This window comes from Pseudomassariella vexata, assembly GCF_002105095.1.
Source record: "Pseudomassariella vexata strain CBS 129021 chromosome Unknown BCR38scaffold_18, whole genome shotgun sequence".
Classification (NCBI taxonomy): domain Eukaryota; kingdom Fungi; phylum Ascomycota; class Sordariomycetes; order Amphisphaeriales; family Pseudomassariaceae; genus Pseudomassariella; species Pseudomassariella vexata.
The window spans coordinates 666,223-691,292 of NW_024467973.1; the positions used below are offsets into that span (position 1 = coordinate 666,223).

General features: G+C 49.9%; 6 protein-coding genes across 6 annotated transcripts; 2 read left to right on the forward strand and 4 right to left on the reverse strand.

The window, feature by feature from the left end:
* Positions 1–123: 123 nt before the first annotated feature.
* BCR38DRAFT_82186 (uncharacterized protein) lies at positions 124–1,357 on the reverse strand. Its single transcript, XM_040865675.1, has 4 exons — positions 930–1,357; positions 702–870; positions 431–637; positions 124–370 (listed from the first exon to the last, which is right to left on the reverse strand). Exons 1-4 carry the CDS (start codon positions 1,127–1,129, stop codon positions 359–361), a joined length of 588 nt encoding a protein of 195 aa, XP_040711034.1. The 5' UTR covers positions 1,130–1,357; the 3' UTR covers positions 124–358.
* Positions 1,358–8,477: 7,120 nt separating this feature from the next.
* Positions 8,478–9,660, reverse strand: BCR38DRAFT_448996 (uncharacterized protein). Its single transcript, XM_040861257.1, has 3 exons — positions 9,232–9,660; positions 9,108–9,163; positions 8,478–9,043 (listed from the first exon to the last, which is right to left on the reverse strand). The coding sequence occupies exons 1-3, from the start codon at positions 9,359–9,361 to the stop codon at positions 8,876–8,878; spliced, it is 354 nt and encodes a 117-aa protein (XP_040711035.1). The 5' UTR covers positions 9,362–9,660; the 3' UTR covers positions 8,478–8,875.
* A 4,761-nt stretch (positions 9,661–14,421) lies between these two features.
* BCR38DRAFT_82243 (peptidylprolyl isomerase) lies at positions 14,422–15,650 on the forward strand. Its single transcript, XM_040865676.1, has 4 exons — positions 14,422–14,896; positions 14,961–15,018; positions 15,078–15,119; positions 15,184–15,650. Exons 1-4 carry the CDS (start codon positions 14,716–14,718, stop codon positions 15,473–15,475), a joined length of 573 nt encoding a protein of 190 aa, XP_040711036.1. The 5' UTR covers positions 14,422–14,715; the 3' UTR covers positions 15,476–15,650.
* Positions 15,651–15,894: 244 nt separating this feature from the next.
* BCR38DRAFT_353850 (cation transport protein-domain-containing protein) lies at positions 15,895–18,250 on the reverse strand (the record flags this gene model as incomplete). Its single annotated transcript, XM_040856820.1, has 3 exons — positions 15,895–16,655; positions 16,717–17,622; positions 17,722–18,250. The coding sequence occupies 3 exons, from the start codon at positions 18,248–18,250 to the stop codon at positions 15,895–15,897; spliced, it is 2,196 nt and encodes a 731-aa protein (XP_040711037.1).
* A 782-nt stretch (positions 18,251–19,032) lies between these two features.
* BCR38DRAFT_353873 (impB/mucB/samB family protein) lies at positions 19,033–20,960 on the reverse strand (the record flags this gene model as incomplete). The annotated part of the gene is made up of 2 exons (XM_040856824.1): positions 19,033–20,778; positions 20,835–20,960. 2 exons carry the CDS (start codon positions 20,958–20,960, stop codon positions 19,033–19,035), a joined length of 1,872 nt encoding a protein of 623 aa, XP_040711038.1.
* Positions 20,961–23,330: 2,370 nt separating this feature from the next.
* Positions 23,331–24,020, forward strand: BCR38DRAFT_401088 (uncharacterized protein; the record flags this gene model as incomplete). The annotated part of the gene is made up of 2 exons (XM_040857754.1): positions 23,331–23,809; positions 23,870–24,020. Exons 1-2 carry the CDS (start codon positions 23,370–23,372, stop codon positions 24,018–24,020), a joined length of 591 nt encoding a protein of 196 aa, XP_040711039.1. The 5' UTR covers positions 23,331–23,369.
* Between the last annotated feature and the right edge of the window lie 1,050 nt (positions 24,021–25,070).

Sequence of the window (25,070 nt, forward strand, 5' to 3'; positions counted from 1 at the left end):
AGCTGTTGCGTGCCCTAACCAACTAACTTCCCCTGATCATGCCAATTATTGACACACATATCAATACTGGACTGTGAATGCCCGGCCTCGTTCTGATCAACATATCTTATCGTGTAAGCCAAATTATTTCTCGTTCAACCTTGGATTGCTTGTCTGCGGCTTTTGCTCTCGAGGTCTAAATCAGGAGCCTGTCCTAGACTGCACACACGATGGCCAGGCCTCTATGCATCATAGTCATATGTTGCGCAGTGAAATGTGGACCTGTTATCCCAAATAACAAGGTCATTCTGGGCTCAAAGACTTTTCCCCGTTGTCCGGGACTATTCCGCCATCAACTTCGAGGGAGAACTAGAGCTCCTCACTTTCGTCGCTATCATCGCTGTAATCGCTATCGTTGTCGTCGTCGTCACTGGAAATTGAATGACCTCACCTCTGCCGTCTTGGACATTAACAGTGAAGTGACTATTTTACCGGCAGATGAAAATAACTTCTTACATTCAGCTGGAATAGCCTGTATTGTAAGTAAATGCAGCACCATGAACGAAAGCCGTGGGTACTTCAACCGGTCAACTCGGTGGTGGTTATTAGCTGTAGTGGGGGTGACTATGGTGTCAATGACGATGCTAAACGAGCGAATCTAAATCTTCCCAGTCACCCATTTATAGGATCTGGTAGTTGATATGTATGTTGAGATGCCATACCGAGGACGCGAATGAAGCTAGAGGTAGCTGGGTCGCAGGTGAAATGGCCGTTGATGCGCCGTCCTTCATCCGGACATCTTGATTGCCTGGTCGGTTCGTTTGGTGTTGCCACGTCGTAATTAAAGACAAACGGCAGATCTTGGGAGGATGTAAGAAGTAATAAGGATGACTGCATCTGTTTTTAGCGACGGCCCTAGTTATCGTGATAGGCGCGCTCGGGCCAATTACCAATCAGTTGGACCAAGTATACAACTAACTCTGGTGGTGTTGTCTGCTTTCTTGTTGTTGCCTTGAAATTGACCAACTTGTGAAAGCTGCGGCCTCGGGTATGGAGCGGTGCGAGACAGGTAAGCACATATTTTAGTATTCAGGGGGCCCTCAGGGAGCCCTCGGGGCCCAACCCGGGATTGGTCCCCGCGTACCTTCATAGTCGCAATACAGCCCCGGTTGGTTGTAACTCGTCAGTTCCTATCTATTTGTCGTATATAACGCTAAGTTAGCAAAGTTTTGTAATAATTAAACGGGATACTTGAACGAAAGGAAGCATGGCATCTATAGCCGTATAGAATGATTTAATCTAGTTGTTGGATCTTCACTCCCAAATGCTGCCGTATGTTACACGCAAAGGTGGTCAAAGATTTGTGAGGTTGTAAAAGCATGACATTCTATCTAGTCCTATGGAGCACGAAGGTTGGACTTAGTCCCGAAGGGCTAAGTCACGTGGTAACCTTGGTGGTCTTGGCAAAGCCCACCAAGGTTGCCTAACACCGTATGTGGCTTACTGAAAAGCCACCAAGACCTTAGCCCAGCATGTTCCTATTTTGTTGGCTGATTGCATCATTTGTGTATTTAATATGCCAACCCCTTACGCAACGTAATTCGCGTACGCGGCTAGGCAGAGTTGATCAGCCGGTTAACAAGGGCTGGGACTGCCAACCATGCCTCCATTCCTTTATGGGTTCTCTGTCAGCCGTATTATTATACAGAAGGTGTACGTTAGGTTATCTTTTGTAAATTTAAGCCGGAAATCTCGAGGTGCATCTACTCTAATGCTTGAAGGAGGAAGGGAGCGGCTACTCTGACCTCTGACCACTCCTTCCCTCTTCTCTTGAAGATAACCGCCCCTCAGGCTTATATTAGATTAACAGCTTTATCCGGCGCTATAAGGCTATCCCTACCAAGTTTAGAGCGCTTGATACCTTACGAGAGACTGTACGCTATTGTTAACCATGTACGCCGCCGGTACTTGTCAGGGTACGGCTAGGCCGAAGGCAATAGTACAGAGTGATGGGGAGTAACAGGCGTCCCTCCTACGTAATACCGGGTGGTCACTGGCGGTCTCAGGTAGGGGTGCCCACGGTGATGCATTGATCTCTGCCATCTCCATCTTCCTCCGTCTCGACTCCTTACTTATAGCCAGCCGAGGTTCTCTCTTGGATTCTGGATGTTTGCTTCCGTATGTCTGTGTTCCTCCGACTTCGGCCAATGTCTTGGACAGCGGCTCCTTATCTGCAACCAAGCGATTCCCTATCCGCTGCAAACGGCTTCAACGGCTCTCATTCGCCCCAAGCGGCTCTCTAGCCGCCACAAACGGCTTCCTACCTGGTGGAAGCCGGCCCGCCTCGGATGACACTTGTGGCTCTGACAACTCCTTCCCTATCCTACTTCGAGATGGTCCTTATATAGATAGCTAGGCCGCCGCTTGGACCCGGCATAACAGCAGGGTCGGCGATGCCAAGGATCTTGACTCTCGTCATCCCAAAGCTTCACATAGATTGTAATCATGATTCGGGAGTCTTTTGTCCGAAACACCCCTCCGGCGGCCCGCCGGTGTCCTGCGTTCAGTGTCCTGACACCCCACTGGTGCCTATGGCATTCTGTTCTCTGACAGTACTGCATCTTCGAGTCCATTAGCCTGTCACGACCTGGGTTGCATCGCATTGGTAGAGACCTCGATTAGGTGCTATCGACGAAGATTCTACTCTAAGGAGCGAAGGAAAGAAGATGACAACTTAGGTTTGAGGGAGCGCGACTAAGTCATCCACGCTTGGCGGGGCTCCTACAAGGGTTATGATTGGCTTCCCATCTGACACTGCCATGGCAGGTGTTCCAGCTGTACGTCACCTGGCCTACGAAGGCCATATCGACATTATACTGATACAGGAGCCTTTCGTCCGATCACAGGAAAGAAGACTCACCCGAACTCACCCAGCCTACGAGACCTTTGCACCAATAGATGACTGGATTGAAAGCAGACCGAGGGTGATAACCTACATACGCAAAGGGACTGGACTTAGAGGGGAGAAATGCCGACCACTATCTGCCCCATCTACAGACCTACTATTCCTTCAGGTCCAATGTGACCGCCACTACCTACTAACAATCATTAACATATACAACGCACCCCAAGCAGCTTCCCAAGGCGGCAAGGCCATTCAAGATATCCTAGGCCAGTACCACCTTGCCCCGCCAAACCGATATATACTAGCAGGGGACTTCAACCTACATCATCCGAACTGGCAACCAACGACGACGTACACCTCCCCAAAAGCCCAGGACTTGGTCGACTGGGCAGAATCTTTCGATCTTGTACTTACATCGCCAATCGGTGAACCGACACATAGGGCAGGTAACGTCCTAGACCTTTCCTGGGCTTCAGCCTCGTTGCCAGGAGTCTCTACAAGCATCGAAACCTCCCTTAACACAACCTCGGACCACGAAACCTTGCTTACCTGGGTTCCACTCCCAGCGCTGGACAAGTCCAAGCCGACCTTAGGCAAATTTCGGCTGGATACGATGGACGAAGAGCTTTTTCTCAGCACCCTACAACGGAACATACAACCAATAAGAGGGACAGCGAGAACGGCAGACGACGCCCAGTCACTGGACCGCGTAGCGCAACAACTGACAAACGCCCTCATCGAAAGCCTTACAGCCTCCACAAAATGATTCAAAGGACTCCGACAAGGACGTGCATACTGGAACGAAGAATGCAAGCGAAAACATCAAGAATTTACTAACAAAAAGAGGGACACAAGAAGGCTTCAAGCTCTAGGGATAACCCGCTCAGAACACCTGGAGGAAATTGAAGCGCTACGGTAGGACTTCGTCCGGAAACTTCACAAGGCGAAGGACAAATATTGGAAACATAGAATCGCTGCAGCCTCGACCAGTAAAGAAATTTTTGAAATGGCGGGCTGGCATAAAAGTACGGGAAATTTTTATACCCCGCCATTACGCGACCCCGAAAACTCGGACCGATTCATCTCCAAGCCAGACGAAAAGCGAGAATTATTCGCCCGCGTACTCCTCCGAAACACGGACAAGGCCGGCGATATACCCAGCGAGCTGCGAGCACCGGGACCCGATCCGAAGCTCCCTTTCCCCCGTGTCACCGCAAAGGAAGTCCAAAGGGCTATCCTCCAGGCCGGCAACACCAGCCCCGGAACCGATGGCATTACAACTGCAGCCCTAACAACTGCTTGGCCAGTTATCAAAGAAGTAGTCGTTGCGCTCTTCCGAGCCTGCGTCGAAGTTGGATGGCATCCTACATGTTTCAAAGAGGCAACGCTCGTTATTCTGGCCAAGCCAGGCAAAAAGGATAAAACGGCAGTACGCTCATATCGACCTATTGTCCTCCTATCCGTACTTGGGAAAGGCCTTGAAAGACTTATTGCAAAACGCCTCTCCTGGGTCGCAGTAAAGCACCGAGTCCTGCATAGCCAACAATTCGGAGCGCTCCCACAACGATCGTGTAGCGATCTGATTTCAGCTGTAATCCATGATATAGAAACCGCTTGGCAACAAGGAAAATTTACCTCTATGCTGACGATGGACATCAGAGGTGCATTCGACTCCGTCCTACCAGGCAGACTGGCACAGCGCCTCCACCGACAAGGCTGGCCGGAAAACCTGGTACGCTGGGTTTATAGCTTTGCCACGCAGCGAAAGGGGAGAATACGGCTAGACGGGGAAACCGGAGACACCTTTGACCTCGAATGTGGACTTCCGCAAGGATCGCCCGTCTCGCCGATCCTCCTCCTATATATCGAGCCCCTATTTAAGCTGGGCACCTGCCGACCTGGACGCAAGCGCTCGCGATTCGGCTACGTGGACGACATAGCTATACTGTCAAGCTCTAGTTCCCTAGAAGAAAATTGCACTATACTGGCCGAAGAGTGGAAAGCAGCACTCGACTGGAGCATGTCTGAGGGTATCACGTTCGACCCCGACAAGACTGAGCTAATACACTTCACAAGAAGAGGGAGAGATGCAAACCCACCTATTACCACCACGCAACAGAATGGAACGATCCACACTGTTCAACCCATCAAAATCGGTGCTGCACTCAGGTGGTTAGGCGTCTACTTCGATAGAAAGCTTAGCTTTAAGGCCCATGTCAAATTCGTCTCAGCTAAAGCTCTACAGGTTGCTAACGGACTCCGGTCGTTAGGAAACACAATCAGAGGGGCCCCAACACGACTACTCCGTCAAGCTGTAATCGCGTGCGTGCTCCCCGTGCAATTCTACGCCTCGGAAGCATGGTGGCCGTCTGCCAGACAGAACAAGAATGGACGCATTATCTCAAACCGGGTCTAATCCCTAGCTGACCAAATGGATCGAACGCAGAATACCGCAATGAGAGCCATGCTTCCTGTATATAGGACCACGCCAATACCGATCCTGCAACGGGAAGCGGCACTACCGCCAGCAGAAATCGCACTCGACGCAAAACTCTATGCGGCTTCTGTTAGATTACACAAACTGGATAGCCGCCATCCCTTACGCAGGAGGCTCAGACATCCTACGGGCCCCGATTCGAGGTTAAGGCGTATGGCGAGCCTAACCCCAGATACTGCAGAATATATAGATCCTCTGCAAATACCGCCCTGGGAGCAGGCTGGCGAATGGTCCATCACCCTCGCCAAGATCGGTTATATCCCAGGACAGTCAAAGGAGGAGGCTGCCCGCTCGTTTCTACAAAGGATAAACGAGTTTTCAAAGCGCGATATAATAATCTATACAGACGGCTCGCTGGCTACCCATAGCGACAGGGCTTTAGCTGGAGCAGGCTGGGCTGGTTATCAGGCCGGTAAAAGACTACTCTGCGGGTCCGGACTACTGGGCTCTCAGATAGAGGTATACGATGCGGAAGCCCACGCAGCACTACGGGGGCTTCAGGAGGCTGTAAAGCTTCCGTCCAACAGCATGGCGGATAACGTCCACATCTGCCTCGATAATCTCGCGGTTGCGGGTAGGCTCATCTGTCCAAGTCCCGGAAGCAGTCAAGCAAAGTTCACCGCCTTCCAAGAGCTGTCCAAAACCTGGACACAGAGAGAGCGAAAACCCTGGACATCCCCGGGACAAGTGTATATCTGGTGGTGCCCAGGACACGTAGGCATCCCCGGAAACGAAGAAGCAGATGTCCAGGCCAAAGCGGCCTGTGAGCAACCACCCAAGACACAACACCCGGCCTCATTCGCACATATAAAGAGAATCGCGAGATCCTACACTTGGAAGAGTTTCAACGATCGATGGGCCACTACCTGCCCTCAACAGTATCGAGATCTAGGGATCGCTATCCACCCGCGACCCCCCGAACTTGGCCTGCCCCGGCAACACCTAGGCAGATTACTCGCAGCGAGGTCGCACCACGGGGATTTCGTGATCTACCACGAGAGACTCCAGCATCGCGACGCACTGCTCAACTGCGGGTGTGGAAAGACAAAGACACCAGTCCACTTCTACTTTTGCAAGCGCGGCCGCAAGGCCACGCCCGGTCATCTAAAAGCGCATATGGCCAAGAATAGTATAGATTCCCTCCTAGGCACGGCCAAGGGAGCTCGTTTGTTTTGCCAATGGGCGGAGGAGACCAATTTCTTTACTGAGATCTGCCCATCACACTGAACAGGAATGTTAGATGAAGACAGTCCCCTGTAACATAGATTCGACTAGCATTGACCATGTCGGCACTGCGCCCGGCACGTCTCACGTGATGAGACGTTAAATTTCAATCAATCAATCAATCGATATGTTGGCAGAGAACATATCCAAGTGGGGATCAGTGAAGGAGAGACGGATATATAAGGGACAGGACTCCCAGGCATTTCATAGATAGACAGTCTCTACTTCAGTGATCAATCTAAGCATCAATCTAACCCATTGGTGAGGCAAACTGCCTTGACGACTCTATTCCCAGTTACCCTACTTGAATACTTCAGTTACCCCAAAGCACTATACTCCATACGTCAGACCCCGATATTATTGCTAAAGGACTCCGCAGCAGGACTTACTTACTAGCACAAACCCTTACAGACTCTTTAGTGGTTTACGCAGCTAGACTATTAGAGGTTTCGTTACAGGATCAAGCTAGTACTAGCATTCCGGCTACATAGGAAGGTGAAGAAGGGATATGCAGGCCAGGGGTACAAGCCTCACAAGGGCACTAAAGTATCTCAGGTGTACCTCCGCGACTCCTTCGGTCAAGAGCCCTATAGAAGATTCCCCACGGATGGATCTGCTACAGATCTCTGAATAAGCTCCACTTCTCGAACATTTTCGAGGGACCAAGAATAGAGGATAAAATCATCAAAGGAAGGGGAATTATGTTTCATTTCAGATTCTACGTCTTCTCTTCATCAGATTGATTGTACTCGTAGAGTGGACTAGGCCAACCGCATCGACATTGCCCTTGATCCTCACAATCGAAGCCGAGTTTATAGCGACTCCCTCTAACTAGTGTGACGCTTGATATATGGACTATAGACAGGGATAACCTTAGAGGAACTATCCTACCGTTATGCATGTATTCTCCGTATACTAGAGAAACGGACACCTATACTTGTAACTTTTCCTCTCTCTGCTGTAGTTTAGAACTCTGTAACAGAGACAATGTGAGATCGCACTGGTACTGGCATTCCGGCTACATGCGAAGTTGAAGAATGGAAATACAGGAGGGGACATTCCCAGCCGCACAGTCAGGTGTCTCAAGTGACTCTTACCATGACCTCAGGCCACCAGTACCACAGATAGACCAATATTGTAAAACAGACTACGAGCAGCAGAAGCCGAGGCCAGGCGCAACCATCAATTCCTAATGCGCGCAATAGAAGTATACAAGAAAGAAAACTTGCCCCCCTCCAAATCCCTGGGGTCTGCGACCTCTCTTGGAGGAATCTAAGGTTTGACTGAAACGGCGCCGAGCCATCGCCTTCACGCAGGTCCTTTTAGCTTATGCGCCCTAGCTTGTGCCTCCAGGTTGTGCTCCAATTCACTGTAACAAATATCGTAACTTTAATTCGTACTTGTAGTACCTCCACTTCGTTATATGATACTAAACTTACTTACTATAGTTTGGAGAGACTTAGATGATCTCGGAACTATAACGGAAGAACTGTGGGATTGAGCGCTACAGTTATGCCTTAGGCCGGCAAGTGTAGCTAGTGGGGTCAGACCCCTAACACCCTTCACAGACATAGCTTTCCACATAGCACTTCTGGCAACCAACGCAGCACAAGGCGTAGAGCAGACCCAGCAACCAGCACAGCATCTACGCAGAGTCATCAATAGAGGGCCAAATCCCCCAAGAACTACCTAAGTAGCTGGTTAGATCTATATAACTCCGACTAGGGTAAGAGTAGCTCAAATTCGTAATATCGAACTGAACCCGACTCGAGAGGCCCTTCTAATACGTATTGTTACTAAAAAGAGGAGTCTAGCCCTTAGCGCATGTTAGGTAAGCTGCAATTGACTTGCACCACACCGATGTGATTTTGCAAATATTTTAGTTACCAACGGTATTTCTATGGTTGTTATAGTACGGCATTCCAACCGGTATCCGCGCCACAATCCGAGCCCATTCTGGACTGAAACGTGGGGAATGAACCTTGTACGGATTATGTACAATCACTCAAAGCCATCAGCTAGCTTTGTAGATCAAGCCTCTCGCGTGTACTACAGCAAGTCATCAGAGTCTCACAATCAACTCAGCAATCAACAAAATATAGTTCAGTCATGGTCGGGGGCTATGCAGTCCATCCCCCCAAATGTAAGAGTATACTTTTTTTCATTTCAGGAATATATAGACCCAAGCTCTTGCGGATATCATTGAAATCATTCCAGCCCTTCCGAGGCTTCGTGACGCCTACGTTTTGACAAACTCACTCAAACACCACTCAAGCGCCGCCCTCTCGCTTGGCATACTCCTCCTCAATGGCCTCGGTATATTTATCCTCGGGCGATCGTGGATCTTCGTGCAGGACGCCTTCCTTCAGGAGCTGCTCGGGGGCGGGGCGGTGCTGGATCTTGTCATTCAGTGTGTCGGCGCGCATGTGTTTCTCGAGCTGTTGTGATCCATGTTAGATTATATTTTAGTAGTGTCACACTGAGTAAGATGTGGCGACTTGCCTCTTTCCGCTTCTCTTGCAAACCTGGTGCAGCGGTTGAATCGGGGAGAATGTTCTCTAGAAGGCAATAACGTCAGTACTGATAGACACCACCACTGACAGCTACGGGCGAGGGGTTCACGTACTTTCGACGAGCTCAGCTCGCTCAGGACGATGCTGCAAGTGCTCCTCAAGCGAATTCTTGCGCCTGTTGTCCGGGCGAATCGGGGAGATGGGAGTCTCGTCGACCTGGGGCTTGTTTTCGTCGCTAGCCATGACGTGTTGTAGTGTTTACTCCGCGCTTCTGATTGCTTTGACGTGCTAGGAGTTTCTCCGTTGGAATTGCTTCAGCAGTTGATGTGAGGGAATGAGATATGTAAGCTGAAGCTGGAGTAGGGCGGGACGCAAGCTGTTAAGTATGCACGAGAGCGGGGAAGTGTATTAGATGGGACGATTGGGTGGCAGATGGATAAACAGGCACGTAACTAGCTGAGGCGTTGGTGGGCTGCCAAACAGAGAGCTTGGCCCGTTGACGTGGTTTGCCCCACACTAGCTACAAGCGCCTGGCATCCTTGTCCGGTGATGCAATAGCCAGCTGGAGTGAGACAGGCTTGGGGCCTCGCTTCAGCCACAAAGACGTGACAACGTGACATCGTCAGACCACTCAAAAGGGTATCTGGCGATCCTGGTGTCTGAGATCAGCATTCGACAGTGACCAACCTTTCGAAATTTCTGCATCTTGAGCTTAAAACTGCTCCCATCTCAGAAGTTCCACAGCACAGCTCTATTCAGTTGAGGCCAGCTCTGCAATGACACGCTTCAAGCGCTAGACAATCGCGTTGCGGTACGTCCGGGCCCAGGCTATCATAGCTGACTGAGTACAATTGACACAATGTTGGCCCTCCAACCGTGGCCGAGCCGACCTCACTGCGCGGGCCGCGGTGGAAATTCGAAGGTTTTTCACAGCTCTAGACCGTGGGTAGCGTCAATATCAGGAGAATTCTTAGGATGCAAAGAGGACGAGAACAAAGCATCTGCTTTGGTGTTCCTTAGAGCCACGCTATGGGAACGTTCTACTCGGCCTCGACGCTTTTCTGAGTCGTAAACTACAAAGAGAAAGGCGTCGTGGTTTGGCTTCTGGAGATGGAATTTTCCTTATTGCGACAAATACACAGACAAGTGTCAGCGGGTTTTCACAGTTGCGCTGGAATAGACATCTGAGGGCTCGTTATAAGTAGCTGACTTTTATATCCTCGGGTTAGCTAGTTTCTCTAGTGGTAGCTATCTCCTTCCCAAAGCTAGGTAGGAAAATAGAGAAGCCTTCCTTTTCGCTTCATACATCATGCGCACTTCATCTAGGGCACATTGCTTAGCTTTAAGGTATATAAATGAAGAACTTAATACTGAGGGATTCAATCCACTATTGATGACTCTGTGGCGATCCTGTCTGGATTGTTGTATCGCTCTACTGTGCTGTATGTTGTATCTGTAGCTGTTTTATCTACGAGGGAGGGTTTGACCCCACCAGTGCAATTGCCGCTACACCGCCGCCTTCGGCCTGAGGCATAACCGTGGCGCTCAATCCCACAAATACTTTACAAAGGCTGGGTAAGTGTTGGATTACAGGTCAACTGACCAATAGGATAGAGATTCAAGTGATTGATTGATGTGTCTTGTTGTCTTCTGTCGCAGTCGACTGACTGCTGGTGTGACGTTATGTATGGAGGGGTAATCGTTCCCATGATACGGCTATATGTGTGGCTTCTAGAGTGGCTGTAATCCAACAATAGGGCGCGGGTTCGACTGCTTCTTTTAGTCTATGTGGGACCATTGGTTACGGGCGGCCATTCCTAACAGTGTCGTTTATATGGTTTGCCATAGCCTAGAAAAATATAACTTATCTAAATTATAACGTATATTATATAACCAAGCAATAATAGTCTGAATAATCAATTCATAAGTAGTTGGATGCGTGGCCCTATCGCTACAGATAAGATGAGATAAGATAGTACTAGCGCTCCCAGCAAGGCTTTAGTAGCCCAAAAGGGCCAGCTAGCTGAGCTAACCAAGCTTTCCCAATACAACTATTCACACCCATATGCTCACCCATCAGAATCTCATGCTGTAATGTATGTGGTTAATCATTTAACTAGAATTGAAGATATGGATATTGAAGACAGGCAGCGAAAGTAGGGACCTTCACGATACACAACCAGTTATCTTCAACCCCGATGACGAAGTTGAAATGAATACAAACTCGTGAGAGCTCCAGGCGGCGATGAACAGCTAAGCGAGGGCGAACTCGCGGAGACCCACCTGACCAGCGTGGGGGTTCACCATATATCGGACGAACCCAAACATCCTCTTGGTGGAAATATCGAAATTATCCGACAAACCTTGAATACAGATACATGGTAATACGACGCAGTTGGATTGAATTGAGATATTGCACGTGTAGATTGGGGCGGTTGACTTCGAGAGTAGTGGCGGTGGTGATGGACGTCAGGATCAAACGTTACAAAGGATGAAGGATTGAAATGCCAACCCCACGCGATCGGATCTCAATACACGGAATCTAGTTCGCTTATCTGTCTTATGGCCGATTGTCGATAGCCATAGGCTGACGAGGTCGAGGTCGAGTTCCTGAGGCCTTTAAGCGGGTGAGACAGAGACGTGAAACAAGGTTTTGGGACGGATTGCCCAATGAAAGGCCCATGATCTATCTGACCTCTAAGAGGCGGCGTCATTGGGCAAAGGGCCGCGAGGTATGCTTCCGCATTTATTGATTGGTATATTCTTGTGAATTGATACTACATGATACTACATGAACAAAATGTGGGAATCTCTAATAGTTGTGATAGGATGACGTTCCATATAAATTATGCCTTGACGTATCAGTTTGTCTTGAAGCCTCTCTGTTTTACGTCCGCTCCCCGCTGCTTTCTAGTATGATTTTGTATATGTCGTGACATGGCTGTGCCCATAGAATTTCAACTCCGAGAACCGATGACGGATGCAATGGTAAGGTGGTGTAGTGACGTGTGGAAGTACACGACTAATATGATGACTTGTTGGGACTTTTATTCGTGCCCTTGGGTACTTGGTATGTTGGATGAGGGTCTTGAGAATCATAACCACGGGATTTTTGGTTATGCACCTCGACTGACCCTCGTATGATAGACTCATATTTGTAGCCTTCGGACTTCGAGTTGCGGTACTCAGAGACGGTGCCTTTGTACCCAGAGGTCGAGCTCTGAGAAACGTAGTTTGAACTGTTCATGGTGGAACAATCGGCGTGAGAGGGTTTGGAGTAAGGCGAGGCGGTAGAGGAGTCGTAGTTATGATCGTTGGCAACAATGGCGGCCTTCGATGACTTGGATCAGCGTGGCGGATGTTTGTGGGTAACTGGTCTTTGGATATGAAGCTGGGACTTTTCCAAGGATCTTGTAGGTTGGAGGTTGAAAGATTGGAACTGGGGTTTGAATTAAGAATGGAAGACAACAACGATATGAACTGGGGATGCTAAGGAATTATATGCCCCTGTGTAAGAGTGAAGCGTATCTGCTTGGCAAAAACTTCAGGGCAAACACAGCTTGTGAGACAAGGGCGAAGCCACTCAGCCAGGCAGTCCTGGGGCCACGGTGAGTAAGCCTGGGCAGAATACTACCCAGACGTACCTTGCAAGTTTTCAACATTCACTGAACCAGTGACTCATGTGCCTTTACAGTGAGGCAGTAGCAGAGCGATAACGAGGCAGCCATTTGCCATATGATGGCGAGGAGGTTCACACAGTGGGGCATCTAGGACCTGAGCCCTTGGGGGCCAATAGAAATCAGGCAGTGCTGACAGAGAAATGTAGAAACTTGTACCATAGCGACGGCGGTGTTTGGTGAGGAAAAGACTCTTTGAGTTCTCTGGGGCGCAGTAATGAGAGAAAAGCAAAGGGTATGGGAATGCGTCTGAGCATCACTGCGCATGTGAAGTGTACCAGTTCTACGTGACAGCTCGCCCTGATGCGACAGACTGACCAGCAGGGTGAGTAGCAGGCGAGAAACCCCAATTGGACAGGACGGCGTGCACTCGGCTCGAGCGATTGGGCAGGCTTCTTGGCCCCCGACGTCCTCAATCGACTCATTCCTGGTACCTTCGAGCAGAGTCTCGAGATTGCACATTGGGCATACTCGGTCTTTTGCGTACAGCAATTTCGAAATTTGCTTGTTGCAATGCGCAAATGCAAGACGTGGAATCCCGTTGCTGCCCAACCGCTAACTTACAGCATGGTCAGACCTTTTGCACAACTGAGGGTATTCTCAAAGGCTTTTTTTTCCTTTTGCAGATCAGGGGGTCCAAGGGGGCGGAAAGGCTTGGCTTCCATATCTGGCTGACGTACGAAGACGTTGGTTTCGGTTGCAAAATACCAGCAGCTGCGACGTCTTTAGCAGAACGAGCGGACACAGCCACGGGTTGGTTCGGTGAATTTCGCGGCCCTGAGCTGTCCTGCCATTGTGAACAGAAAGCCTTGCCACTTCCCCCCAGAACGACAGCTTGTCGATGCCTGGTTACCTTCGCCTTGGCCCATGATGCTGATTCATGACGCTGGCGCAGCTAGCTAGCTTCGTTGTCGATGGCCTTAGTCTAGGCATATTTGCCAGGTCCATGACCTAGTTACGTAGGTTAGTTTCGCCGAGGCTTTGGGCCTTCGTTATATTCCAGGTGCACCGTCTTCTTCGTTGCGCAAGAAGAAGGAGTGTGGGTAGTGTGTCTTGTTCAGTGTGATGATGTGATGACGCCGGCTGCAGATTGACGTAAGACACGATCGAAGTGCCCTTGTATGCGGCCATCTGCAGGAACGGTTCCTTTCCTTCAACTCACTGGCTCGTGGTTTATGTCGACATCCACCTGTGTGGTCCTGCCGATCGTGGGTGCCAATCCGGGCCAATGTTGACATGCCGGATCCCATCCTGCAATGGCTGTCTTTCACAATCATCGAGTTAATGTGCTGACAATTACCCAAGTGTACTCAGTATCAATATTACTGCCACACCAGTCTTCACCAACAGAGGCTCCTGGCAGGGAGACGGTTTGCCAGGCGCGAGGCTGTCGACTTTGCCCGTGAAAGTACAATCGCTCACTGGAGAACCCCAAGTATGCCCCCCACGTGCCGCAAGGTGGCTATGAAAGGTGACAAATGCGTCTGGCTTCAGCATCATTCTCATGATCACGGAACCGCACTAGAGCTTGAATGAATACGAGGTAGGTCTAGGCATCATTTTAAGCCAGGCAGCCAGGCGCTGCGCTGATGGAGATTTGAAGTCGTAATCTTTGGGGCTGTTTGTCAGACGTCAAGAAATGCGGCCAGCTGAAGAGGGGAGCTTCGAGACCCCCGCAAGTCCGGGATGTAAGGATGTGACAACTCCCGAGGCCGATGGCCTCTATCTAAACCAAACCCCTTCAGCAACACCAACCACCCATCTGGATAGATCCCTGTTGTCAATCTGAAGCCAGTTGTTTCTAGGCGCGCTACCCAGCACAATTGCTTTCCACCTCCTCAACCTCGACAAGCCAAATCCTCTCCGTCCGATTTCTCAACCCTTGGAAGCTATCCTGCCCAATTCTGCCGAATCGTCAAAATGCAGCGCCCCATTCTCCTCCTGTCCCTTGTGGCTTCCGCCGCCGTTGGTGTCTTGGCAGCCGAACTCAAGATTGACGTCACGCAAGAGGTAGAATGCGAACGCAAGACACAGAAGGGCGACCAGGTTGAGATGCACTACCGCGGAACCCTCGAGTCCAATGGCAACAAGTTCGATGCCAGTCAGTCATAATTTCGGTCCTGCCTACTCAGAGACATGTAATTAACCTCGTTTCTACCCCGCAGGCTACGATCGAGGCAAGCCTTTTAGTTTCAAGCTCGGAAGCGGCCAGGTCATCAAGGGGTTTGTGCCTTCAATATGTTCGACGACAAGTAGGTTGTGTGGCTCTAACATGGCTACAGATGGGATCAAGGGCTTCTGGATATGTGTATTGGCGAGAAGAGGCAAGTTGACTCTCTTCCACGCCAGCTGGTGGTTAGGCACCGGCAGCTAACAACCGCCTTCCAGAACCCTCACCATCCCCCCTGAGCTCGGCTATGGCAATCGCGGCATGGGCCCCATCCCCGCAGGATCGACCTTAGTCTTCGAGACGGAACTCATCGGCATCAAGGGCGTCCCCAAGCCCGAGTCAATTGTGGTCAAGGAACCAAGCAGCGCCAGCTCGACGGTCAGCGAAGCGGCCGACACGGCAGCCGAGGGCATCGCCGAGAAGATTGCAAGCAAGGCCGGCGAGGCGGCTGAGGCGATTGGCACGATGCTCGTTGACACTGATGATACTCAGGAGCACAACGAGCTCTAAGTGCGCAGGACGGAAAATGACTGCATGCTACGATGTATATGAAGAACACGAGGGATTGACCTTGTCAATGGCGGCTACATGGCAATGCGGTGGCGGAAATAAGCGGAAACCCGGATGAACCTCTTCTGGGCTGCGTGGCCTGTCTCGCTTGCTTGCTGTGCGGTACCATTAGAGCCTCGCCGAATTCACCAATACAGCCGGGCAATGCCATGTGTTATCGTCCCGCACCGTGAGCCCTGATATGTCGTAGTAACACAGGCACTCTCAATCAAAGGTGCCCATTTCCCCTCGTAACGCCTTCAAAATCGTCTCTGATTACCAAAGACTCGGTGTATCCTGGAGCCCATATTATGTACGAAGAAGCCCGCCTACATCGTGATTTACCTCGAGAAAACACTCGGTCATATATCTTGTCCCACTCACATCCTCCCATCATCACTAAGCCTCCTCATCGACATGCTCGTCCTAATCCGATGATCATCCTCATCATCCCTAATCAAATCATCCCCAGGCAACCTCACCGCCCGATCCAGCGCGACGGGCAAACCTCGATGTCTCCCCCTCAACATAACCAAGCACAGTATTAACTTACTCCCCTTATACCACCCCCCACTGAAACTATACGAGTTCGTCGGCACGCCTACCGAGATCCCCACGCACCCGTACGCGGAAACGACCTCAAATACAATATTAAACACAGACCAATTAACCGGGTCCTCGAGAAAATGGTGCGTCTCGATAGTAACGATGATAAACACGGCCACAACAAGCCACCACAGATCGTGCGTCAGCTGGCCGCGGATCTGGTGACTAATAAAACCAATCCTGCTCTCCGCCTCGCCGTCTGTGGTGCTGTGGTGCCGGGCGGCGCCGACGCCGTGCCACTCGCTCAACGTGCGGCGAAGGGCGCGCTGGAAGACGTTGATGGGCGCTTTGGCGACGGCCGTGGTACTTGCGGAGCCCAAGACAGTGCTGAGGCCGGTGCTGCCTGCCCAGGACTGCGCGGCGATTTGCGGGTCTTCGTCGTAGATGCCCAGGGAGCGTTCTTCGTAGACGTTGGAGTGACGCATGGTGATTACTACGGGGTAGACGGATATGTACATCATGATTACGTAAAGAACTTGAAGGCCGATATAGAGGGTGGGGATGGACACCACGTAGAAGCCTCCCGAGCGCACAGCTGTTATATATGGTATTAGTGAGCAAACATGACGAAGGAGGGGTGGGGGGAGATGACTGACCGATAGCTTGGAACAGGCCGTCGATGATGCGGGAGCCGACGGGGATGTGTGCCAGACTTGGATTTCCCAGATTTAATATTTCAAAGCCGACCCAATCGATGCCATTCAGTAGCACAAGCATGAAAACCAACCACCAAGTAGTTCTTGAGGGGAACAGGTTAGTATACACCCTGCGCGGGTATTTCAGAATGTACGCAAGTGTATGCTTCGTGTCTTCACAAACATCCTCATACGTCAACAAATTCAGGGCCTTCAGAATAGCCCACAGCCAAAGCCTGAGAAAGACCGGTAACGCCGTATTTCCGGCCAAGATCATGGCGCCCATAGTAATGAGAACAAAGTATGAGCTACCGTAGGGTATCATGTTTGCATCAAGCACGTTCATGCCCGAGTTGTTGAAAGCCGAGACGCCATTGAATATGCCATTCCACCAGGGGCTCATACCATTTTCCCGAGCGGGCTCGGGTTGGTTATTGGCAATCCATGCCCCGAGGGCAACACATCCCAAAACTTGCCATAATATAGAGTATGCCGGGACAATGTAGAACAGGACCTTGAGGGCGCGGTATTCGGTGCCGCCGAGCAGTTCGCGCTCCTCACTGGTGAGGTCGTGAAACTGCGCATTCCGTCCGACCTTCTGGGACGTCAGGAAGTTGTGGTCATTCAGATGACGACGTAGTTTTCCTAGGTCCGGGTCGACATCATCAGCGCCGTCGACGGTTGGCACGTGTCGGCGTACAGCGCCGCTGCCTTGATTAAACCCCGTGGAGCTAGCCTTGAACCGTGGGGCTGCTTCAACGTCGGATGCGAAGGCGATATGATCATTGCCTCGTAGTCCTTGCGCCGAAGCATACCCAGAGGATGTGTCCAGATCACGATAAGCACCTGGGCCGTTCTCCGGGCCATCTCGGGCAGGGACCGGCACCGACATCTTGTGCACGGCCACCGGTCCTGATATGGGTAAGATGGTCTCAGACCCTGTTGCGTTGTCGATGCCCCTAAGACCCCGAGGCTCATCGTTCGACGCCATTTCATCCGTCAGTGGGAGAGTCTTGCTCGCGCCCATACTCCTGATCTTCTGCATCAGTGGCAGATCCACCGCCAGTGTCCTCCGTCTGTCCATTGGCGCCGGTGGTGTTTCCTTCACTTGCGACCTGCGCACGATATCCTGAAAACGTGACTCAAAGACGTGCTTGCGCGCTGCCACTGTCCAGATTGAGACCCAAACAGAACTGCCAATGATGATGAGAAACCACAGAATGAACTGTTGGAAGGTGGTCATCTGGCTCAAGTTGACCGTGTTCAACCCCGCTTCTGTCATAGCCGAGATGACGAGGAACAGGCTGTCGGTGTACGAGATGCTGTATTTCGGGTTCGAGGACCCCCAGAAGACGACCGAGGTAAGAAGAGTGACAGATATAAAATAAGCATAGTGTAGCGTAATGAAGTTGAGCGGCGGTATGTATGGGCGGACTGCACGAACCACCCTCTCCAAACGGGGATGGTCCTCAAGAAACTCAACTCTACGCCCCATTGTGAGGGGAAAAATGCCTATCAACAAGTTTCGAAATTTTTTTCCTGAACGATACTATGTTCAAGTTGAAGAAATTTACGCCATGCTGTTGAGGGCAAAATAGTAGACGAAAAAAAAACTTAGAGGCGAGACCCCTACGGCTGCTGAAATTACTGTCGACCGGCGGATGTTGCGTTGGCAAGGTGGGACCTCGCCGCGTAAAGTAGGAAATGACTCGCCACGATAGGATCTCGTTACCTCGAAAAAGTTTGTCTATCCAGGCATCACTTCCCATGAGGACCCTCGAGATACTAATTTCGCAGCTCTTTTGTCACAAGAATGAGCATGAAGCCAGGCGTTCGCCAAAACGGGTGTTCAGGTCGTTCAGCTAAAAGTCAAAGCGGACGTTCTTTTTTTTCGGAACCACATGCCTCCAAATTTGTGATGTCCGTGCAGGGTTAAGGCCCCAACCCACCGGAGGCGTAGAGGAATTCTTATACTAGTATGTCGACAGTGAAGCTACGACCGGACTTGATCATGAAGACCGCTCTGCCAATCCGACAGACTTGGTCATGTGTGGTTGTACAGAAAGTTTATTAGCGCTCGTAACGGCGCCGTACTTCCGGCGTCTTCAGCATCCAATCCAATGACTCCAATACAAAAAGTGTGCTACCTCACGGTACGTTTCACAATTGCTAGTAGCGCCCGACTTCCACAACGATTCATCGTGTAATTCATGTCTCATTATCAACATTCCCGTGGAATACAAGCCTGCACGGCGGTTTATGATCGCCGGCCCACAGTCAACCGAAGAATAATTTCCTTTGCCTCGGGCATACGTTCGACGAAGGACGACCACGCTTTTTCTCCCCGCGAGTCTTCTGTCTTTTCGTATTTGGCGTTGCAGCTTTTGGGGCTGGGCTATCTGTCGAGTCTCTCTCAATCGCGTCTCGAATCGTCTGCCTGGAGAGGCAAATATCAATATGTTGATTGAACTGCCGCTCGTCTGCGGCCTGTGGTCGGCTGCAAATCGGACAGTCCCACCACACTTCTTCTTCTGACGGAGGCAGGCCTTTCCTTGGATTCGATGTGATCTCTTTGCCGTGGTGTCTATAGCCGTCGACTTTTTCCCCGGGCTGGTTGATTTCGTTATCTTGGAGACGGGGTTCTAGCTCAGCATCGAGCCCATTAAGAATTTCCTCAGGCCACGTCTCCCAGTCGCCTTCAGCCCCCGCCGCTTTGCGTTTCGTAGCCGGTTCCAACGATCCGCCCATGTCCGTCTTCTTGGCTTTGAAGCCGAAGAAAGCACGAGTATCTGGCTTCTTCGTGCTAAGCAACTGGGTGCACCGAAGACCCATCAGTCGTAATCTCATGCAGGGAATCTCCTGCTCAAGCTTGGCAAGAATTGGCAGGGAGTAGTTGTATAAGTCATCGGCCAAGTACACCGCCTTGGGCGTCACAACTTGTCTCGTGAAGACTTCGTATGTGTGCAGCTTCACCTTTAGGACCAGTGTTCGTCCCTTGACCTCGGCACGTCGCATGTCTTTCTCCAGTTCATCAGCGGTCCATCGGAGCTTCTCCCGAAGTTGGACAGAGTCAGACATGTCTCGAAAAGTGCTCTCAGTACCTACGCTCTTGCGTTCATATTCTTCGGCAGGCTGGACCTCCGTCCGGCCGAGGCCCAGGTAACACAGCATTAGAAACTCGTAGGTCTTCTCTCCGAAGAGCTGACGCAGGAACTGGCGCTGGGGGTAGATATCCCCACATGTCTTGACGCCAATCTCGGCCAGCTCCCGTTCCAAAACTCTGCCGATTCCGTTGACTTTCCGTGTTGGTAGGTCTCGCATGAAACTCATGATCGCGTTACGGTCACTAGGCAGTATGTATTGACCGTTTGGTTTGTTCATGTTGGAACATATTTTGGCAAGCTTCGCGTTAGCGGCGATGCCGGCCGACACGGTAATCTTGGTTTTCTCATGGATCTCGGCGCGCATTTGCTCCACAGCATCCCCCGGTGTCATGGCGTGCTCGATGCAGTATTCCGTAATGTTCAAATATGCCTCGTCGATACTGGCGCTTTCAAAGCGCGGGTCGTAGTCTGCCAGCACTTCGCGCACTTCATGTGCTTTGGAAGTATATTTGTCGAAATTGAGCGGTATGAGCAGCAACTCCGGACATAACTTCTTCGCCACGAAACCAGCCATGCCGCTCCGGCAACCGTATTTCCTCGCCAGATAATTGCATGTCGTCAATACTCCGCCACCCACTGCAAATGGAACATCTTTTAACTCAGGCCGGTCAAGCTGTTCAACAGCAGCGTAGAAGGCGTCACAATCGACGTGTACGATGTGCTGTGTCAGGTCGCGTGAAGCTTCGAGCTGGGTGATGAGTTGATCGGCATGGCGTAATTCTCGGCTAAGGTCAAGCTTTTCGAGGCCGCGTTTCTGCTCGAGAACTCGCTCAATCTTCTTGGTCAACATTTGATCTTTCGCTTCCTCGCGGTTGAAGTACTTGGATCCTTTGGACACATTGTAGATGACCTCTGAGACCTAGAAGCAGGCCGCGTCAGAGCTTGTTTTGTCTGCGCATCCCGATCAAGACCTACCTTTGTCTGGTCGACTAAATCCTGTCCTGCTTTGGTAAGTGATGGGCCGAGAAGGTGGTACTTGAGCGTATCGTGTTCCGCGACTGGTGCTTCTGTGGCTTCTGTCGCTTCTGTGGTTGCCGTCATATCTGCTGAGAAATACAAATCTTGCATTTGGTATCAATGACTTCAGTATACATTTGATGGTTACATTCTGCCATAACTCTTGCAAGCTCTCCTTTGCTGCCAGCGTCATCGGGGTCGGTTCTTTGTTGCTTTGGCATCTCACTATCCCCGCATTAGTAACGGAAGCTGGGGAACGCGTCTGTCGCGCCAGGTCAGGTGATCAGTTAGTCCATTTATTCCATATATTCGACTTGTGCATCTGTGACTTAATCCCGTGCACCACCAAGATGTCGGATCTTGTTTGCATATTTCTTGCCATTTTCTGATGTATTTTCTGATGATATATTATCTGTCAATGAGCTTACGCCATCTAGTTTTTTTATGCTTCTCCATTTCGTCGAGGCAGGAGAAAATTAGACTTCTCTGTGGCAGAGTATCTTGACTACACTATTCTTCATCAAGTTATATTTTTTCTCTATGCCAGAAATGGCAGGTCATAAGCCGGGTTCGAAGGACGCACCTGGGTCTCGTTCAAGCTATCTTATGTACATGTAACATAGGACAAGCAAATGACAATAAGGATGTAGGTTTCTTCGTTAGCTTGAGTTTGATACACACGTACATGGTAGACTTGTCGTCTGCACCATAGACTCCAAATGACTTAACCAACAACATTTAACATCTGATCCGTGTAAGCCAGTCTTAAGAAGTGGTATCAGTTGGTCATTATTGTGCACATTCACTTGTGTTTTAGAATTTTGTTGATTCATATCGGGGTTTCGAAATATTCGAAACTCCTTTCCATTTACCTTGATAGTAGGTTCTTGAAGTGAACAGGTTATGAACGTTGTGAGGATAGACATCTATGTATTCTATTGTCTCGGCTGGAGCTGTGGCCCTAGGTGAACAATCTGTTATATCTCTAAATTATGGTTACATTGTGCGGGAAATACAGGCAAGAGAGCTGTATTAGTGATGGTGGTGGTGATGATGATGATGATGATGATAGGACTAACTCCCACAGGCTGCAGTGACGGAAGGGCTATCTATTGGCAGTTAGCTCAAGCGCTGCACCCAGGGCACAGGCGGTGTGCCTGGAGTACGCAACCCAATCTTTGCGTAGCATTTGATCTACTCTACTTGTCATAAAACCTTCACAAGATTCCGGTCAGGTATCTTTCCGAAATCTGCAGCACCCCTCTATCTTCAAGTCGGCATCTATTGTATGCTTCTGAATCTACTACGCACAGTGAAACCCATGTAACCTGAGTTAAATTTATTTCTGAAATTCAGAACTTTACTTTCTCACCAAAGTATTCTTCAAAGTCCCTGGTTGATATAAATTAATAGGAAGCTAGAATGGCTTGCAAAGAAAAGAAAAGTGCTCGCGCCAAGGAACATTGGGTTGCTTTTACACATGGAATAACAATCGTGAACCATTTAGCGAAATTTGCAGTATATGACTATAGACCCCAGAATCTATTAAACTAGTGTTGTTCGCCTTTTGACCGTTCCGGAGGTTAAGCTACGGTGGTTTCACAAGGGTTAAGGCCGTGGACTAGTATATGTCCAATCACAATTCTATCAACGATGGGAAATAGCGGAGAATACCTATACATCCCTAGCGTGGAGACGTCATGACGAGATCATGCACCAATGCCTATTTTTCGCCGCTGCAAGTCACAGAATGAAACTGAGTAGAAAAGCAAAGTCTTTAATCGAGCTGTATTGGGGACGTCTTTGGAGGAATCAAGGAAACTCGGCCACATGTTTGAGGAGTTTTGCACCCACATCCCAAAGTTGCCTCCCGGTACATGAACACATGACCGACTCTTTAGCAGTTGTTTTGAAGTCCTTGATGCCGGTAACCGAACCTAGTCGTCGAACCCATGCACTATCACCCGGCGCTACCACCAATAAGCATCAGATCGCCGCAGGGTATCGAACAACCATGCATATCGATGTGCCTAATAGCTGTGCACCTGGGCTACATATCTCGTCATTATGAAGCTGTGCCTTGGTCCCAAAAGTTGGGGTTTGCTTCCTTGTGACCGCAAAAACCAAGGCATAGAGGATATTGTTGGATGGCAATAAGTCTTGTCGCACGCCGAGTCTAGCAGAATCGTCATGTAATAACATTCGTGGGGATCACAAACATGCATCGTCATTCTGAGGATCAAACCTGCGCTACCAGATTTAACAGCTAAAAAATCCTCCACGGAGTGAACATTTTATACAAAAGGGAACTCTTCGAACAAGATATCTCGAGGTATCCATCCCATCCTCCCCATCTATTAGCTTTTTCGCGTCGAAGCCTCCGAGGTCCACTTGAACAATCCGGTACAAACTTGACCCAGTATCACCTCAGCACCAACTTTCAAGATGAGGGCCAGGCACAAAAACAATGAGCACGTAACTCACCAGTCCGCCATGCACCACAAACCGTCACTCCACCAACGCATCCGCCAGAACCACACTCTCCAAAAGGCCCTGCGAGCGTTGCAATTCCTCTCGTCCATCATTTCCCTTGGACTCTTCTCCGCGCGCCTCTACCGGATTCTCAAAACGGCCCAACGCGCTTCCCATGCCAGCGGCGCCGTCGAGGGTATCCTGGTCGCCGCCGTGGCCTACAGTTTGATCTCCATGATCATGAAATTTTGCCTCAAGTCCGGTGGCCCCAAAATCTTGCGCTGGGTGTGGATCGTTTTTGATTTTCTCTTCGTGGGTGCCTTCATCGCCGTTGCAGTCTTGACTAGCCCCGGGAAGAACACCAGCGGAACGTGCCACGCGGTCAACGGTCACAGGATTGAACCTAATGGGTCTAATTGCAATCTGCCGTGGGGAACTTTCGGTCTGGCTATTTTCAGCACGTAAGTCGAAATGCTCCACTCGCATACAATCTGACTCGTTTTCTAACAATTGATTTGCAGATTACTCCATGCCTTCACTGCCGCTTTCAACGAAGTAAGGGACACGTACAAGACACACAAGGTTGTTGACGATCCCGAGGCGTCTAAGACACATAACGGTATACACCATGGTGCTAGTGGCCACGGCGGAACTGCTGATTCCCTTAACTGAGATTGTCCAGTGGTTGGACAGTGCATGACTGGGGGTTGAAATAAGGGGGACGAAGGAAGATCGGCAGTTCTTCTACATGGAGTTGCGTCCGAAACACGTAGACTCCACACACGGGGAAACCTCTGGTAATGGACTTGATGATACCAAATCTACTTGAAATAAAGCGACCTCTTTTTATTTCATTTTTGGGGCGTGAAACTATCAGACTGCCAAATGCGTGCAGCACGGGTCTTGCATGGAGTTTTCCGAATCCGTCTTTTCTTGACGATGGCGTTTCGGAGGATGAAACGTGGAGGGAGATAATCTCCAGCAAGTTGTGTCAATATGGCATAGCTGAACGACTCCGCCTTGTGATTTAATGTCAAACTGTCTAAGAAGGACTTCTCTATACAAACTGCTTCCAGCTTGACGAACACTAGGCTTGCTCTGAGTACAAAAAGAATTGTGTAAAGGTCGGCGCTCAAGACTGAGCACGCCCAACTACACGAGGCCAAGGGGAAGATTAAATACCACTATTTATCAACACTTTGCGAAACTTCCACGCCCCTATAAGCATATATATATCTCAATCATCTCTCATAGTGTGTAAGGATTATTATCTAAACTGAATCCTTTTGGAGAAAAAAGCACTGATCCTTAGTGACTCACCTATAACCGACTCTAACTTCCCCAAAATTTGTATTATATGTGCTCTATATCAATCATTATATCAAATGAAATAATTGTGTTCAAGGGGAATACTGCTGAGCACAAATATGGGCTGGCTATTAACATAGGGATTATATCGGTATAGAGAGCAAGGTATATAGATGTACTAGACTTAATAATAGACATTGAAATCCTGGGTAACCCTGGTTAGTAGCGTACAGAGCCTTACACCCGAGCACTCTGAATTCAGTGTCACAGAGGTTTTCAAATGTACTTAAGATTAAGCACAACTGTCCAAGTTGATAACCCGTTTCTTACTAGTGTCGGTATGAGAACAAAATCTTTCGACCCAACTCTCATCGCAAAATCGCATTGGAAAGCTACTACTTAACACGAAGCAGT

Bases quoted from the DNA above. Each gene is read 5' to 3' on its own strand.
- BCR38DRAFT_82186 (XM_040865675.1), bottom strand. From the start codon at position 1,129: ATGAAGGTACGCGGGGACCAATCCCGGGTTGGGCCCCGAGGGCTCCCT. The intron at 871-929 runs GTAATTGGCCCG...AAACAGATGCAG, and splicing joins ATACTTGGTCCAACTGATTG to TCATCCTTATTACTTCTTAC. The intron at 638-701 runs GTATGGCATCTC...GGGAAGATTTAG, and splicing joins TAGCTTCATTCGCGTCCTCG to ATTCGCTCGTTTAGCATCGT.
- BCR38DRAFT_448996 (XM_040861257.1), bottom strand. From the start codon at position 9,361: ATGGCTAGCGACGAAAACAAGCCCCAGGTCGACGAGACTCCCATCTCC. The intron at 9,164-9,231 runs GTACGTGAACCC...ATTGCCTTCTAG, and splicing joins GCGAGCTGAGCTCGTCGAAA to AGAACATTCTCCCCGATTCA. The intron at 9,044-9,107 runs GCAAGTCGCCAC...GGATCACAACAG, and splicing joins TGCAAGAGAAGCGGAAAGAG to CTCGAGAAACACATGCGCGC.
- BCR38DRAFT_82243 (XM_040865676.1), top strand. From the start codon at position 14,716: ATGCAGCGCCCCATTCTCCTCCTGTCCCTTGTGGCTTCCGCCGCCGTT. The intron at 15,019-15,077 runs GTTTGTGCCTTC...ACATGGCTACAG, and splicing joins AGCGGCCAGGTCATCAAGGG to ATGGGATCAAGGGCTTCTGG. The intron at 15,120-15,183 runs GCAAGTTGACTC...ACCGCCTTCCAG, and splicing joins ATGTGTATTGGCGAGAAGAG to AACCCTCACCATCCCCCCTG.